Raw genomic sequence first — 17,465 nt, forward strand, 5'->3', positions numbered from 1 at the left:
CACACCCGAACAAATCAGTTTATAAAAACGCTAGTGTACACTATTACTCATCCTGTTCAAAACTCTTGATGGCTTGACACAATGCATCTGGACTTCCTTTTCTTTTGATCTTGAAGACGCTTCCTGTTCTCTTCAGAAGGCTTCATCATCAGTTCCAACAAACCGCTGCAGACTTTCAAGCTTGTTAACTGTAAATATCAGACGCAGATCGATTATCGAATGTTCCTTCACTCAAGCGCATCGTTAGTCACTTTTGTTCAGTTTCAGTTGTTTATCTTTGGTTCCACTTGTTAAAGGGTGAATGGTTGTGAAACTGAGGGGGTAGGAGTTCCAGAGAGCGGCACTGTAGATATATCGGCAAAAGCTGAGTCAGCCCCCCCGACTCCCAGGAGAGGACACCAAATGCATCCTTCAGCAGAGATGAAAACATCACCATCCCTCTAGCAGACGAGGAAAGATGCACAGTAGGACTCACCAAAACAGTTTACCACAAAAAAGTCACGACATTGTTAGGTTTCAGTAGAAGGTCATGGGTCCTCCACCGGGAAAATGACTCACAACATGACTGAAAACGGCTAAGAACAAACATTATTCTGAAGCTCTGATGTGACCTATTAAACATCTGTGGAATGATCTGAAACATGCAGTCCGGAGGAGAAACCCTTCAAACCTGAGACATCTGGAGCACTTTGATCATGAGTGGACCATAATACCCATTTACTGGTCCAGAAGTCTCACTGGGACTTACTGAAATCGCTTGACTGGTGACCGGCGGTGGGTGGAGACCAACAGAACCAGTTCTGGGGATACAAGCAGGCTGACCGGGCTGAGAACCTCCGTCATCAGGGATGTTCTCAGACAAGAGCCCCTGCTCCCTGATCCAGAGGAGCCAGATGAAGTGGCTCGGGCATTAGGATGCCTCCTGGAACCCGGGGAAGACCCAGGACACGCTGTGTCTCTCGGTTGACCTTTAGGCTACTGCCCCAACAACCAACCCTTGATAAGCAGAAAAATATGGATGGATGGTGCAATTACCCATTACTCAATGTCCCAATTCATCAGTTTCCCTTTGAGCATGAATAAACTTTTTGTAATTGTATTATTTTGTCCGTCCGTCCATCTGCAGGGTCAGAGGTTCTGCTGCAGCCTGTCCTGGCGCACTACAGCCAAAAGGCAGGGGTCCTTCATTTTTGCCCTGGACAGTTTTTTTCCCCAATAGCAGGGTACTAACAAATTTGTGTAAAAAGTGTATATGAGGTCCAAGGATATTTCCTATGCGTGGAGCGCCGCGCTGGCATGCTCTGAAAGCATTCACCCAAGTTGAAGATACAGGCTCCATACTAACCTCAAGTAAAAAAAAATGAGGCAATACAGCAAATATATTTAAAAAAAAAGGTACACATTTTTAAGTTTACTTTGACATATATTATAGTATAAAGTTTATCCCATAACCCAAAAATGTTTTGGTTTTTTTCTCATTAACTCCATCTCTTCTGTCAATAAGGATCCACTTTTACTTTTTAAAGTTTTCAACCTGTTTCAAGAAAAATTGGGAAAGTGAAGGTTTTACTTTTTAATTGTTGCTGTTCCTCGTCCCGACACTGTAGAGATGCTGGCACCGATGATACCAACTGAAGATGAATTTCAGTCACGTCTTTGTTTAAAAATGTCCCCACATGTTGGGGCCAGCTCGGGACTGCAGGCGGGCCGGGTCCAGGACTCAAACCCCCGTGTCCTGCTCTTCTTTAACCACTTGTAATGTGTGCAGGACGTTCTTTTCGTCTCGGTGGACTAATGCACCCTGGAAGAGATGTGGTCCTGAGGGCAGCAGGTGGCTCCAACATCACAGATGTGTTCATGAGCTTTGCCAAGAACACCATCACACACCTCTGGACTTGTGGATGGTCCTTTTAGTCTTTGGTTTGGGGCTTATGATACTATTATGAAATAAAACCTGGAATACTTTTTGATTGGAGCATGCTTTGTCCACTAGGTAATAGTCCATCCCAGGCGCCTCCTAAGATGCATCTACAGGTTCTTTCATGCATAATAGAGCTTCAGGCGGTCTTTTTTTTTTAAACTTTATTTTTATTTTGACATTACAGAATACTTTTCTTTTTTTTTACATAATATATACATCGTACCAGTAAAAATAACAAATACTGTACATATAAACAAACACAGTAGGCAGGGTCATCTAGAGCAAAAGAAAAAATGTCTTCATCAACGGGGCGGGTTGGAGTAGCGGCTCTGGTTTGGGGTCCTTTCGCGTCCATAACAGTCTTTCTATGATAATCCCTTGTTCATGTAGCATTTACATACATCATGTTCTTCCATATATCCTCCGACAATAAACAAACATCCTTATAGCATGTCATCCCCAATCCAAGTAATGTCTCCATTTCCTCCAGTACTTGTTTCCCTTATGTGATTCATGTCTGAGGGAGAACGTTAGTTGTTCCATATTGTGGATTTCTTTAACTATTTCTATCCATTCAGAAATTGTTGGACACTCCCGGCTCAGCCATTTCCTGGTTATTGCCTTTTTACTACTTGCTAATAGTATTTTCAGAAAATACTTATCTGTTTGTCCAGCCCAATTGGTCTGTTCTCTAAGTAAATTATTTAAGATAAGATAATCCTTTATTATTCCCTCAATGGGGAAACTCTTGTGTTAGTAGCAGTACACACACACACACACACACACACACACACACACACACACACACACACACACACACACACACACACACACACACACACACACACACACACACACACACACACACACACACACACACACACACACACACACACACACACACACACACACACACACACACACAGGGAAGGGTGTAAACATTTAAAAAAGTAAAAGATATATATAATTTAAAAAAAAAATACAAACTACGGCACGGTGCATCCAAGTGAGAGCCGCGGCCTTCGTGGCGCTCAAACCTGGAGACCGTGTTGGGGGGCTGATAAGAGGGGAGCCGGGGAAGGCGTTGAAAATGAGGGAGGTGTGGTTATCAGCAAATGTGTGTGTGTGTGAGCGGTAAGTCTGTGAACTTTGCCCCAGAGCTGCTCCTCAGCCAGTGTCCTTGATGTTATCAGACGGCCCGGTGCAGTTCTGATACAGATTAAAAGTATGTCTGCTTCCTTCTCCCATCTAGATTTGATGTACATTGTAGAGAGGCCCTTGTCCAGTTGTAAGGCAGAATAGATTCTGGAAATAAGTTTGTCCGTATTACTTTTATATGCCTTAGTAAATATTTTTATCAGATTCATTTCATGCCCTGCAGTGGATCTAATGTCATTGTCAAAATGGTATCTCACCTGGAGATATCCAGGCGGCCTTTTGAAGGAATCTGAATTAACTTTATTGACAAGATTAATTTAAATGCACAAATGTTTGTAGTACTCAGCTAAAGTTTTCCTCTGAATAACTGAACATGACCCATCCAGCTTGTGACCTTTGCAGAAATTGCTCCAGATGTGTTGAATCGCTTCACCTTGTTAGTTTCAGGAGAAATATGCAAATCCTTTCCCGTCATTTTTACAATGTCGACGTTTCGGTCAACATTTCAAAAAAGATTTGCACATATTGACAAAAAGTAGTTCCTCAATGTCTCGGCCTTTTAAGCAATGCTTGTGCTGCCGGCCTGAAATTCAACATCTGGTTCCTTAATAAAGTCTTCAGATAAATAAAAAGCAAATCAGGCTTTAAGCATTTTGTTTGTTTTATTGTATTTTCATTTGGCTTAAACCTCCTCTGATTTGGGGTTTTAAAATCCGATTGCGATTAAAAAAAAAAAGATGTGAGCACCTAAACGGAGCTCACCTCTGATTTACAGAGAATAAATAAAATGGTAAATCATGACAATTGCAGGAGACAAAAAGGAAAATATGACAGAAGCTATCCTCAAATCTTTTCACTCTGGTGCCTGGTTTCATAAAGGATCGTTTACAGAGCCCCATAAAAACCCCTCGTCTCTTGTTTAGGCCGGATCTTATCTTCGTGTGCTGGAGGCGTTCTGGCTGGGGGAATGGAAACTTTGGCTCGAACAGGAATAACAAGATGCACCATTATCCAACATGAATCTTGACACAATCAATCCGTCAACAAGTCTCCACATGGGTTATTCCAGAAAGTTAATAGGTTTCATTGTAAAGCACATTGCCTTATTTCACCTTCTATGGCCAACGTCCAAGACAGAACAAAACAAACTTGCCTCACACTGCTGTTTGGTCTGAGTTCAGCATGTCTGATGTGCATCAACATGAATTCATCCACAGTTTTGACGATGAACCCTGGAGCCGTTAGTGTGATTACGCGGCGGATGCATCAGATCAGTGTCGGGGGGAGATAAAAACTCTTAGTTGACGTCACGACTGGCTCCCTGTTTACCCTCTGCTGCAGAAGCTTGACATCAAAAGATCTACATCACTCTCACAAAATTATAGCAGGAAGAACAAACTTCAGTCATTTCATTACCTGTAGTACACATATGGCCTTTGCACCGAGCAGAAATTAACAAACATATTTCAGCAGACAAAAAATTGAGCGAGTTCGTCCATGTGGGTTCCAGCTGCTGTAACAGTGGGATATTTGTGTGCAGAATAGGCTTGATCCCAAACGGTTTCAGTATTATGGACCCCAAACAAGAAGCTGATGTGGGCCAAATACGGTCCCATGAGGGATACCAGTGGGCTAAGTGGGTTTCATATAGGTTTATACACTGGACATCACCTAAAAAACAAGTAGATCCCACTGTGGGCCCATTTGGGGAATCATGAGCAGGACCACCATAGGTCCTGGGGAAAAACCCTGTTTTCTACGCTTGCTTTTAAACTATTTTGTAAATAATTTTGTCTCGAGCAAAGCCTGGAACTATTCAATTTCTTTAATCCACCAGTATCGACAAAAATCCTTCAAAAACAACCCATGGAAATGCTTTAAAAACAGCTTGTTGTGTTTTGTCAGCAGTTCAAAATCTAAATGGATCTGCATGATAAAAGCCTTCAGTTGTCAGGGCAAACATCTCTGCTCAAATAAATCCCAGGTAATGTTTACCGGGACATTGTTTCCATCAGAGCCCTCTCTGGCACGTTCTCAGGTGCTCGAGATCTGCGTGCAGATGCAATCTTGTCAAGCAGACACAACACAGATCTTACTCAAAACAAAAAGATGAATGAATGAAAAGTGAAAAGTGGAGGGGTGCCAAGTCTTTCATAAACCAAGAGCTGGTGTGTGGCACAGTGTCGAACCGTTGTTCACAACTCTTCAACCCGCAGCACAACTTTGTGCATCCTGAGACAAACGTTTTTACGCTTTCAGGAAAATGATCAAAATCTTCCCTTAAAAGCACTTTATTACCAAAATAAAACAACTTACCTCTTTGTGTAAATGAGAGGATCCCGTGTTTTACAGAAGACTTAACTAATAACCCTTCATCTGTAAACGCTTAGACACCGATCATCAACAGACTGAAATCAGACACCAGGTTTGTTGGTCGGAATATTTTAGTGAGATACGAGATACGCAAGCTCCATCTTGTAAAATGAACCAAAATATAACTTATTCAAAAAAAAAACCAACACATGTTTAGGTAAATGCTAAAGGAGTCGATACAAATAAAATCCATAAATGACCCTGAAAATGATACCATCATATTAAAAACACTGTTCAGCGAGTGTTGGTGAGACAGTGTTGCATAGTTTCCTGTTTGAGAGGAACATTGGAGTTAGCTTAAAAACAAAGTAAAACAGTGACATTTTACAAACATGCGTCACATCCACAGGTTTGTGATGATAGCTTCTGACGACACATTTCAGTGGTTTATTGCTCTGCATGCTGAGAAACCAGCAGACAGCGTACACATGCTGCGGACGTCATCTTTTCATAGAAAAGCTTTTACATCATGACTTCTGTTCCTACTTTATTTATTTACCATTAACACATCTTATTGACTTTACTGTTTCGCTCAGCTAAAATAGAGAGGGTTTATTTTTCTGGACTCCGAACCCTTAAATCTCACGTTCACATTTAACAAGCACCGACAGCGCCCCCCTGTGGCCACACAAATAGATGATCTATTGAGTCTGAGGTTGTCCACAGTGTGTGCTTCACTGATATATATATAAATGTATATGAGGGGCCCCATGCAGAATCAGAAGTGGCCAGCTTATTGATATGTTACAAGAAAGAAAACTTCACCACTGGATGTGCGGGGGCTGCGTGTGGATCTGGTTCTGGCTTCGGTACTCTGTGTGCAGCAGTCTGCTGGCTTGCAGCGAGTCCTGACCCTGCAGCCAGTCTTCATAAAGAGTTTTCAGGGTGAGGTTTACTTCTGGCAGTCGCACCGGGAGGCTGCTGTAGACCTCCTCCATCTGCTGCACCAGCGCTTTATCCACGCGACCCGTCGCCTCGCTCTCCGCCTGACCTCGGCCGCTTAGGCACCCTGAGGAGGAAACCAAGAGGAAGCCAAAGGTTTTAGATATTATTTTGTTAATAACTCTCAAGTTCATAGTTATTCAACCCGACAGGTTAAGAAACTTCATCTTCCATTGTATAAAACATTCCTTGGTCAGTTTTCTATTAAAGGGGACCTATTATGAAAAACACGTTTTCTCTTTAAAGCGGGTATAGATAATGGATAGATGGACGTTTTTTCTTGCTTTAACATATATAAAGTGGTCTCCCCTCAGCCTGCCAACTCAGAGGAGGAAAGCAACCAAATTATGCAGTGTCCGTACAGCCGCCCGGATGAGCCGTCCATTGTGAAGTGGCTTCTACGAGCCGTTCAGATTCTGCTCCCTTTCGTTACGTAACCAAAATGCAAGCCACGCCCACAACTAAACACCGTGTCCTAACTGCATGTGAGCGTCCGACTATCGCGTCGCACTGCGTGAGATCGGGCGCTCTCTGTCCATCTCCCTCCAGCCAGCTGCCACTTTATTGAGGTTTTTGTGGTGAAATGAGGAGGAATCATAGAGATAACTTCTCATTTCAACTAACTGGATCAGCCGTTCCCCATCCGTGACCGTTTCCTACAGCGCTTTCAACCGGCTTTCAACACGAGCGACAGGAAGAAAATAGAAGCAGGACGTCCGACAAATGTTCAGCTCAAAACGGCGCGCCGCACACGGCCAGTTAGGACAGTCCAATAGAAAATAAAGCTATGGAATTGATTTTGTTGCTGACGCTCGCTCGCATCGCATGCATGACACGGTGCATGACATGGTGTAAACCCCTACGCCGTACCCTAAGGCGTAGGGTCTGCGTCGATTTAACGCAGAACCATAATTCAGGCTTAACTCCGCCGGCCGGAGCTTCCACCATTTTTTCGTAGCGGTGTATCGCGTCATTCAGGCAGCCAATCAGCACAGAGCCTCATTATCATAGCCCCGCCCACTCAGAATCCCTCATAGAGAAGGAGGTTAGAAACGGTAAAGATAAAGACATGGCCCAGAGGCTGAATTTCTAATTTATATGTAAAAAACAATCAAAAGCTTGTTCAAGGCCTGTTTAAAATAGACATTAAATGCCATAATAGGTCCCCTTTAATATATAATTGTGATTTTTATATTTGTTAATATTTTAACTTTAGTATATTGTTTGGGTGTGGTTTTCATATAAGCCTATATAGGCTTCTAACCACTCCTCACACATATTTCTTCTTCTTGTTTTTTAAGAAAAATATTTTCCTTATGTGAATTTTTTCTTCTGTTTTTTTTTTTGTTGTTCATCCTTGTATTTGTTTAAAACAAAATAAAAAAATAAAAGGTTCAACGCCGCTTTTACTTTCAAATTGAAACAAACGTGAGAAGCTTCAGTATTGGAGGTTACCTCCTGGACAGGACAGCACTTCCACCAGCTGATACGGCACGCGTCCCTTCCTCATACGATGCACTAAGGTCTGGATGTTGCGGAAACCGTAGACGGCGGCGAACTGCAGAAGCGTTTCCCCGTCCCGCTCCAGCGTCACCTCTTGGAAGTCCCGGTTCCTTTGAAAACACAAGCAGGAGAACTTAGGAAAGGCTGTCCAGGTTTGAAGACAAGAGGCCGTGGCGCCCGGATGAATGGACGACTTGGCGACGCCATCGTCCACCGCGGGCCGTCTCTAACCTGAGGGTCTTGTACGTCACCTCCTGGACGTCCAGACCAAAGAGCTCTTTAGCAGCGTGCTTTAACACGTGTTCCAGGAAGCCTTCGGAGCCTCTGCCGTCATGTCTCGCCAGCGCTGCGTCTCCAGCTTCTCCCAGCCTGCACTCGCATGAAAAAGCTACGTTAAGGACCAACCCATGCAGTCCCACGCTGCAATTATACATTCCAGTCAACTTCTTTTCATCTTTGGCTCTAAATGCCCTTGAGTCACACTGCACCCAGCTGTAATTATCTTGGACTGGCGACTACTAAGAACACGCCGCCAGAAAACAAGTGGGAGAGTTCAGTTAAATGAGCATCTTATGATTGTTCAAATTCCTGCAGGTGCACCCACTCCATGACCTTACAAGGAAATCCCACTCCAACATAAGAGGGAGCCAGGAATCTCACAATGTTCCCGTGGCCTATGTTCTGCTAGAACATGCCCACATCTAAGTAGATACTTCGTAAAAAAAGGAAGAGCATAATTAAGGCCCTTTTAACATACAGTTATCAAGATTACTCATTCATGCACTGCAAAAAAAAAATGTATAACTTAGTTAAAAATGTAAATTAGTCTTAATTTTTGTATTGTGACTGGACTATCTTGCTAGTTTAAAAAATTCTATTCAATTGCCAATTATATTTGCCGGATATAAGAGGATTTGACGGGAGTGGGGAATATTCGGCTTATTTCTGGAGGGGCTGTTGTTTTTGCAGTGTAGTTCAAACTCAGTGACGTGACCTCATGACATGAGCCGGCCAGCACGGGTGTCACGTTTCATTAATAACAATCATATTCGTCTGTGTGTTTGTCTTGTCTCAGGTTTCTTCTGTACTCACACTTGGTCCAGTGGAACAGAGTCCAGCTCCTCCACTGCCACCTTCCTCTGCTCCATCAGGTGATAAATCTCCCCTGAAAGGTGAAATACACTTCGTTATTACATCAGTACCCACCAACGGATTTCAAAAAGCCTGTAACCTGAACCTTTGGCTGAGGTAGTTAAACTGAACAGGATGATAATGTGACGGATGCTTTAACAGGTCTTGTTAAAGACCCACGCTGGATGAACTGCTGTCCCTGCATTGCTGCGTGTGTTCGCTGAACTCGTTTTGCTTTTCTGGCACTTTTCCATGATAGGAAAGATAAGGAAAGATAAAAACGACAGTCCAGGTGGCAGCTGTCTGCTCCTCTCGCGTGCATCAGGTCATAAACAATGACTATGAAGGGGACAGAGGATCCATCTGCATCCTGTTATAATATAATATCATCACAGTACTGGCTGTGCACGTGTGATGTTTGGGTTTCCATACGACTCACATGAGTGAGACTGTTAAAGGAGGAAATGGTCAAAGAAACCACCGTGTTTAAAGTGCAGCACAAACTATAAACGCTACTCAGGGCCGCTGTGTGAACCGGCCTTTGGTATTTTCTTAAATCTCACTTGAGGTGAGGACGCAGTCCACGTCCCTGGTCTCCATCAGACTGTTGTAGAACTCCTCTCTGACGGCCTCCAGCTTCTTATCGAAGCAGGGAGCCACCACCACATGGTAGACTTTCTCTGGACTCAGCTTCTGTCAGGACACAAAGAAGAACAAACCAGATTATTTCCTGACCAGGACGAGAGGAAGAGCAGAGTCTGACACTTGCTTTGCAGCATCTTCCTCTTTAATTAACTATTTGGACACAAAGTCACACAGACACCTAATGGTTGCCTGCCTGTTTTTGTAATACTTCAATAAGTATCTCCTTAATATTTCCGTTGCAGAACCGTTTTGTTTGTAGGCTTCACTCCCACGGGGAGTGTGGTCTGGTCTTGCAACGGTCTTGCTCCATCCTCGGGTTTCAGTGGAATGTTTCACAAACTTGTGAGTCCTCGTCTGCACACTTCAACTTCTAAACCGAACATTCTCCCCGTACGTGGTTCAAATCTCTACTGAATTCCTCCGGATCATTTACCTGCAGCTTCCACAGGTTAACGAAATACAATGTAAGCACATTCTTACAGGGGCAAAGTGGACATTTGCATCTGGGATGTTTCCCAACTGCTCCACGGCACAAGTCCCACCACGCCTGGTGGGCCCTGACCAATCACGGTGAGGATCTGAAGCTCCATCAGCGATGACACCAGCGCTGCTGCCTCTGACCTGGGAGCCCATCAGATAAAGAGCGAGCTTGGAAAGCAGCTGTGTGCCTCACTGGATCCAGCTGTGTTAGCTTACAGGTTCATGAACTCCATAATCAATCAGTCTCCATACGCAGACGATACTTTCAGAGGGTTGCAGCATCATAACGGGAGTAAAAGGAGTTAATCTCTTCATGTTGATTCAGTCGGACGTATGAAAGTGACTCGACAAAGGCTGCATCCGTCATCTCTTATCACTATTTTTGAGTTTTTGTTTAGGTCTACGGTAACGAGGGCAAGCAGACACCGGATCATTCCCTGCCGACCCTGACTTTCTGCTCTCTTATTATTACACCCAGCAAAGCTGTTTGTGAATACAGTGTTCTCCTTTTCATTTTCCTGAAACAAAGAACATTTATGCACAACAACGTCATTTATCTCGTCGTCTCTGAAAACATTACTGGTCGTCTGAGTTGGACAATCTGGCTGAAACCACTTTCTAGTCTGAACCTTGTATCCCTCAGTTAAGCAGCTTCCTCAGTAGAATAACTTTCAGCAGCATTCAGAGCATGTCGTGCTCCAGTGTGTAATGTCAGAGCGCTAAATGACACAGCAATTACATCGATTTCAGGTGTTAGTAGTTATTGTCCACCTCACTTTGATTTCCGATCTTTAAATTCTCCTTTTCCAAAGCCCGGCCCAAATAATCAAATCCCACCTTCAGACAGACGGCAGAAAATCTTTATGTATGAAACAAAGCAGAATATCTGGACGGTGCTGCAACGTATTTTCCTCATAACAATAAACAACCGATCCAATCTTTTTTGGGGGGCTGGGAACAAAGAAAGTCAGGAGGAGCTCTGACACAGTTAAAGTTTCGTCAATGAAAATGATGACTAAATATCGTCGTCAACGAACCTTTATCACCTGAGGAAAACGAGACGAGACGCAACGAAAATGCGGGTCATAATGATAATTTAATATATAATGCGATATCGTAGACGAATAAAAACGAGACTAAAATGTAGATTACAAAATAACTCTGCTAAAGTGTTTCTTCATTTTCGTTGAACAAAACGAGATGAAATGTTACAACAAAGACCCTTAATATCCACTTTTAAAGTAGTTTCCTCTGGTTTAGTTCTGCTGCTGGTGACGTCACGTCCTACATCCCAGTTGCGGGGAATCAGATCCAGAAGATGCAGCTGCAGGTTAAGAGGCTGATGCCGTTAACGCAGAGCTCTAGGTTCACGTCAATTAAAAACAAAGTTACATAGAGAAAGGGGCCGATGGCCGGCTACGCGGGGATCTGCTTTGGATACACTTTCCTACATAGACGTGGAAAAGAAAACCCAGTGTGTCGTCGAAAAAGAAAAAGACGGGGAGAAATGTGGAAAAATAAATATGTTGTAAACTCAAATTAGAGTCTTCTGTATCTGGGATGAATGTATTCTTGAGTCAATAAGGTAACAATAATATAATAATAAGATAACCTTGTTTGAATTGTAAAATGGGTTTGGCTAAATACAATCTTTGACTAAAACTAGACTAAAATGGTCCTGGACAATTCTGACTAAAATAAGACTAAAATGCTCAGACTTTTAGTCGACTGAAACTTGATACAACTAAAATGAGTATGAACATGACTAAAACTGATAAAAACTAAAATGATAGCTTGACCCAAAGACTAGACTAAAACTAAAATTGAAACAGGCTGCCAGAAACAACACTAGACACAGACCCTCCGTGATGACGGGCGACACTTCCACCATCTCAGTGGCGGTTACCAGCGCTTTATGTAGGTGACGGGCTTCCCGCCGCTTTTGAGTGCTTTCTGCCCATCAGAAAGCTCCGCTTTGCCTCTGGATGTTGATAAAGACCAGCTCCTGGTTACCAGGCACGCACCATCTCTGCCACTTCTCCCCAGGATTTATTCCTGAGGTTCGTGTCACAATATGACCACAAACTGTCAAAGTCTCATAAAAGATGGGCCGATTGCACATGGCGGGAGTAATAAAATGATCCAAGTTCCACCAGAAGTATCTTCAGTCGCAAATGACAAACGCTTAATACACTGGCATCACCTTGACAACAGTTTAATGACAAAGGATCATCATCATCACAGAGGAAGTAGCGAAGTCATTAAGGTGTTAAGAGCAGACAGCTTCAACTGAATGTGAGGAGCTTCTGGAGTAGCTGGTTTATTATAACCAAAGCTGAACGGTGGCCATGATTATCTACCGTAAATTCCGGACTATGGAGTGCACATATATATAGGGCGCACCTGCTAATTTTTAAAAGAAAAAAGAAATTTCACATAGATAAGTCACAGGTGTCCCCGTTGAAACATGAGATATTAATGCTGTAAGACTTTTTTTTTTTTTTACTTTTAATTAAATGCCGGTAACATCCACAACTACATACATACCGCAAATGCCTTTTTTCAGAACAGTGAAAAAACAGGACAGTTTAATACCAGTGCTTTTAGCAGTAATAACGTTGGAATTGAACAGCCTGAAGGATTACTTCGCCGTTACTTTTCTCGGCGAAAATACAGGAACCTACCAGCAAAAGTCACTGATCACTATCGTCATTGTCCTCCTGTGCACTAAAACCATTACATTTACGGTAGATGAATATAAACGTCTGCCTGAACGGTCACATGTTCTCTCTCCTGCAAACTGGGGAATGAACAGGGTCCTTGTCTGAAAGCAGTAACCCTTCCACACTAAGCCATTTACCATTTAGATAAAAATCTAATTTTACTACTTGTACATTAGGTGTATGATATATAATCATTCTTCTTGCCAGATGGGGGATTACTTTTTCCACAGCTCTACATAAGTTACTAACACAATATCGCTGATGATGACACCTCGATCCTTCAAACCCAGATGGTTCCAGTTAAGGTTTTGTTCTCATTCAACACGGGTTTGATCCCAACCAAAAACCAAATCCCAGCTGTGACTACCCCTGACACCACGGGCCAGCTACACACTGGCGACTGAATGTGACGCGACCACGAAGGATCGCTGCTCACCTGCTGTTTGCAGAAGAAGTCTTTGACCAGGCACCCCATGATTTGCTGAGGAGATCTGGCTGTGCAGATATGAGGAGTCACTAGACTGCCCAGGACTCGCTCTGCGTAGCGGATCCAACCTACACACACAAAAACACAGGAAATGAGCCCCCACAGTTCAAGGCTCGAGTTTTAAAAGTGCAGATTCCCGATGTTCTTCTACAGAAACTTTTCAGTATCCTATAAATGGTTGCAACCCCCAAACTAAATTTAGACCTATGAAGCTCTTCAGTGCTATTTCTGATAAGGGAGGGGCTAAGAAGAGGCTTGTATCTTCACACACCAGCTTTCCACCGCTATCTGTACTAACATGCTTCACCTCCCTCTGCTTTGTTTGTGTGTGAATTAACCAAGTGTTCGTTGGAGCAACCGCAGACAAGAAAACAAAAGCTGTTGGGGTATTTCAGCATGACACGAGGACAAAGAAGAAAGAAAAGCAAAGAGGGAGAAGAAAACAAGTTTACCTGGGCAGGAGGAGGTGAACATGGGCAAGGCATGGGAGTCGTGGTGCCTCCTGCGATACCTCTGGACGAACGCTTTCTGAGTCTCCAAGATGCTGAAACCCGCCGCCAGCGTGGTGTCAAACACAAACTGCACTCCTGCAGGACAACCGAGAACCCAGAGACACGATGAGCAAAGAGGTTAAGGTCAACACAGTCGAGTGGGTGTCAGATTCTTCACAGAAAACATTGCAGAAACTTGTATTTCCATAAATTGAGGTCCAACAAAAATAAATGAATTAAGAAGTAAATGAACAGGATAATCTCAAATTAAATAAAGCCAAAAACAACAAAAACACTGTCTTAAAACATTTATCTCACCGAGGCTCTTGAGGAAGCTGCAGAGTTTCTGTGCGGCTTCAGTGACGTCCAGCCCAAACTTGACGGCAAAGAAAGGCAGAGACTGCGGACACACCGACGCCACCAGCACCCTGTGCTTGGACGCGTCACACTTCTGCCGGTGAAAGTTCAAATCCTTGCTCAAAGGTGCGACAGGAGAGCAGTCTGGACTTTCTTATGCAAAACGTTGTGCCTAAACGTACCTTGTTGAGCGCCAGAACCCGCTCCACTTCCTCCAGACTCTGCTGAGAGATCTTCAGGCTTTCCTCGTCTGACAGACATCCTTCGCAGGAGAGACACGCGCTCAGCAACAACTGGGGGCCTTCAGGCAACTAAAAGATGAGAAAACAACACATTTCCTCACTGAAACCTGCTTTACTAGTGTTACACATTACTGATCTCAACCCCGAGCTGCAATAACCACAGGTCAAAAGGTGGCGAGGATTCCACCGGCTCAGTAAACAGATACCAACCAACAAATCAGGTGAAATGTCATGTTGACAACTTGATGAGGACTGTCTTGGTTAAACATGGTTGCTTAAAAAGCAGACACTACCTGTCCATTGCCCTCCTCTCTGTCTGCGCTTAAGATGGCATCGTCATCACTCTGCTTCTTGTTGCACTGCGAGCAGACGACCACGGGTTCAAGTCAAACATATATATATTTATATAGAGATTTCCCAAAAAATCTGCACCTGTAGAGCTAGATTCCTACCTGTTTGGTGCAGTTCTCGCACTTCTCTTTGCGCTTTGCTGCGGTGACCTCTGACATTTTCCTCTGCAGCTCCCTTTCAACTGAAAATGGCAAGAAAAATGTAAATAAAAAACAGGAAAAAGGGAACCGTGAGCTTCCATGTGCTGACCATTTCCTGCAGAAACCTCGGCCTGCAGAAGTCTGCAGAAGTCTGCCGGAGCGGTGGGCCCCTCCAGAGCCTGGGGGGGTCTGCAGAGCCTCCTCCTGCTGCTGTGACGTCAGCACCACCCTCCCCCCAGGGTCTGCTCTTCCACCCACCCCCCCCTACTGTCCTATCACCAGCAGCCGCTTATCACCAAACAACAGCTTTCTAACGGTGGGAAACCGACAGTGAACATTAACTCGTATCCTGTCATTACATTTAAATCTAATGTCTCGAGTTAATTATATACACAGCTTCAATAGATCAGCAACCAAGCAATTACATCATATTATGGACTAAAACCACCACTATTGTGCGAAACGCCCACAATCCTTTTTAAGTCCATAGTATTTAGGCGTCCTGTATAGATGTAATGAGCCCAACTTAAGAGATTAACATGTTTACTTCGAAGTCTAGTGAGAACTCGTACAGTGGTTTTATTTCAGCTGAGGTCAATGGTGTCATTTAAAAACAACATGATTCAGGCCTTTTGCTGCGTTCCATTTACCTCGGAAGTCGGAACTCGGAATGACGTCACAGCCGAGTTATCAGCGTTCCGGTTACAAAGTAGGAAAACAAGTTTGTAGTTCGCATATACCACATGAAAAATGTAAATTACACTATAGCAGCATATATATGCCGAACAATACTTGTATACGACTGATTTAGTGTGACCAAAACTAGAATGAAGTGCTACGAATTTTTACAGAGCTCTCTTCTACTGTTTACAACCGGGGCAGCCATCTTGGAATGTGAACTCGGGGGTGGTGAAGACTCTCCCACTTTCCCAGTGGGAAATCCCACTTCGAGGGGCGTTCCAGTTGAAAATTCCGACTGGGAACTGGGAAATCCCCACTTCCGAGGACAAATGGAACGCGGCATTTCTTCCTCTTATGAGCAGGTACTTCTTCACAGACCTGGTGCGGCTTCAATAATAATAACATGTTCAACCAGCTGGATCTCGGTTTTAAGGGTCCAAGGTTGCATTTAGAGACAACTCACCGCACGGTTGCTACTTGCTTTTCTCTTTGGGACAAAGACATGAAACCCAGCAGGTCCAGTCACGGCTCAGGGCTCGGCAGGTGAGCTGACTTACTCAGCAAGGAGTCGTTCGTGGACGGAATCCCCGCCACAGCTGGCGTGAACTTCTGCGGTTATTTCATAATATAGGATCTTCTGCTTTAAAGCCCAGCTGGGGTTAGTCTCTGTGCACGTCCAGCACTACCCGTGTATGTACAACCAACCCGGCGCGAAGTCCACGCATGCGCACATCGGATGGACGCCTGCTCCGGAAGCTTTGTCTCGAGTGTTTCAGGGTCGTTGAGTTCGAGCCAACCGGGAGCCCCGGCCCGGCACTGAGTCAGAAAGAAGTTAGAAATAAGTTTATTGCCAAGTAGTTTAGCACACACGAGGAATTTGTTGTGGTGATTGGTGCAATACAAAAGAGCAAATAATATTATAATATAATATGTAGAAACGATAACAGCTACCTACTAGGCAAGGCAAGGCAAGTTTATTTGTATAGCACAATTCAACACAAGGTAATTCAAAGTGCTTTACATCAACATTAAAAGCAGCAATACACAATTAAACATTAAATAACAAATAAAATGAAATAAAATGATAAGAAAAGAGGTTAAATAATAAAAAGCACAAGTTGTTAAAAAGTAAGGGCAGTAGAGTACAGCAGGTAAGTATTTAATTTAGGAGTACGCTTCAGTAAACAGTAATGTTTTTAGGCCTGATTTAAAGGAGCTGACAGTTGGAGCAGACCTCAGGTCTATAGGAAGTTTGTTCCACCGGTGAGGAGCAGAATAACTGCTATAGAGTTCTTAGCAAATTCATTTTAATCCTAACTTTCTTGCGTCAGAAGATGAAAAACAGTGCATTAATTGAATCGGACAATGACTGAAAATTTTCAAAATTATCCTGAAGTCACAATTGAAACCAAATATGAATGTTTAAATCGTCTGCATCCCTCCAATTTACTGCCCTCTACCCTTGAACCCAAATTCTACGTGCAAAAAACTGTCATAAATCAATTTTTCCCCCACTTTTTCAGTTAATTTCTCAAATAACTTCAGCTCTGTTCATCTTTACTCAAAACTACCAGATTTTAACCCTTTCAATTCTAATTTGAACACTGGTGTAGATGAAAAAAACCCACAACTATGAGATTTTCTTTAAATGTAATAAATATTGTGGCTCAATATTTTTTTTCCACTTTTCCCCCCAGTTTTAGTCTGTCAAACAATTTAATTCGGCTCAAATATACCGAATATTCAACATTTTTCAGGATTTTAAATGTTTTAAATGTTAGTTTGGATACATGCTGCCACTGGTTTAGTGAAAAAACATACAACACAGTGAGAGGTATTT

At 43.3% G+C, this 17,465-nt stretch overlaps 1 protein-coding gene across 3 annotated transcripts; it reads right to left on the reverse strand.

The window, feature by feature from the left end:
* Nucleotides 1-5,926: 5,926 nt before the first annotated feature.
* narf (nuclear prelamin A recognition factor) lies at nucleotides 5,927-16,355 on the reverse strand. Of its 3 annotated transcripts, none has more exons than XM_061707976.1 (12): nucleotides 16,183-16,355; nucleotides 14,906-14,985; nucleotides 14,747-14,812; nucleotides 14,394-14,522; nucleotides 14,173-14,305; nucleotides 13,816-13,950; nucleotides 13,313-13,431; nucleotides 9,592-9,721; nucleotides 8,990-9,062; nucleotides 8,129-8,266; nucleotides 7,850-8,007; nucleotides 5,927-6,461 (listed from the first exon to the last, which is right to left on the reverse strand). In XM_061707976.1, the coding sequence occupies exons 2-12, from the start codon at nucleotides 14,960-14,962 to the stop codon at nucleotides 6,214-6,216; spliced, it is 1,386 nt and encodes a 461-aa protein (XP_061563960.1). In that variant the 5' UTR covers nucleotides 14,963-14,985; nucleotides 16,183-16,355; the 3' UTR covers nucleotides 5,927-6,213. The 3 variants fall into 3 exon arrangements, with proteins under 3 accessions (XP_061563960.1, XP_061563959.1, XP_061563961.1); XM_061707975.1 differs by having other exon boundaries at nucleotides 16,089-16,355; XM_061707977.1 differs by lacking the exon at nucleotides 16,183-16,355 and adding an exon at nucleotides 15,054-15,072.
* Nucleotides 16,356-17,465: the final 1,110 nt, after the last annotated feature.

Source organism: Cololabis saira, chromosome 19 (assembly GCF_033807715.1).
Source record: "Cololabis saira isolate AMF1-May2022 chromosome 19, fColSai1.1, whole genome shotgun sequence".
Lineage (NCBI taxonomy): Eukaryota > Metazoa > Chordata > Actinopteri > Beloniformes > Belonidae > Cololabis > Cololabis saira.

Excerpts from the sequence above, each read along its gene's own strand:
- narf (XM_061707976.1), bottom strand. The coding sequence starts at position 14,962 with ATGTCAGAGGTCACCGCAGCAAAGCGCAAAGAGAAGTGCGAGAACTGC. Across the intron at positions 14,813-14,905 it reads GCGAGAACTGCACCAAACAG|TGCAACAAGAAGCAGAGTGA; the intron begins GTAGGAATCTAG and ends GTCTGCTCGCAG. Across the intron at positions 13,432-13,815 it reads GTTCACCTCCTCCTGCCCAG|GTTGGATCCGCTACGCAGAG; the intron begins GTAAACTTGTTT and ends TTGTGTGTGTAG.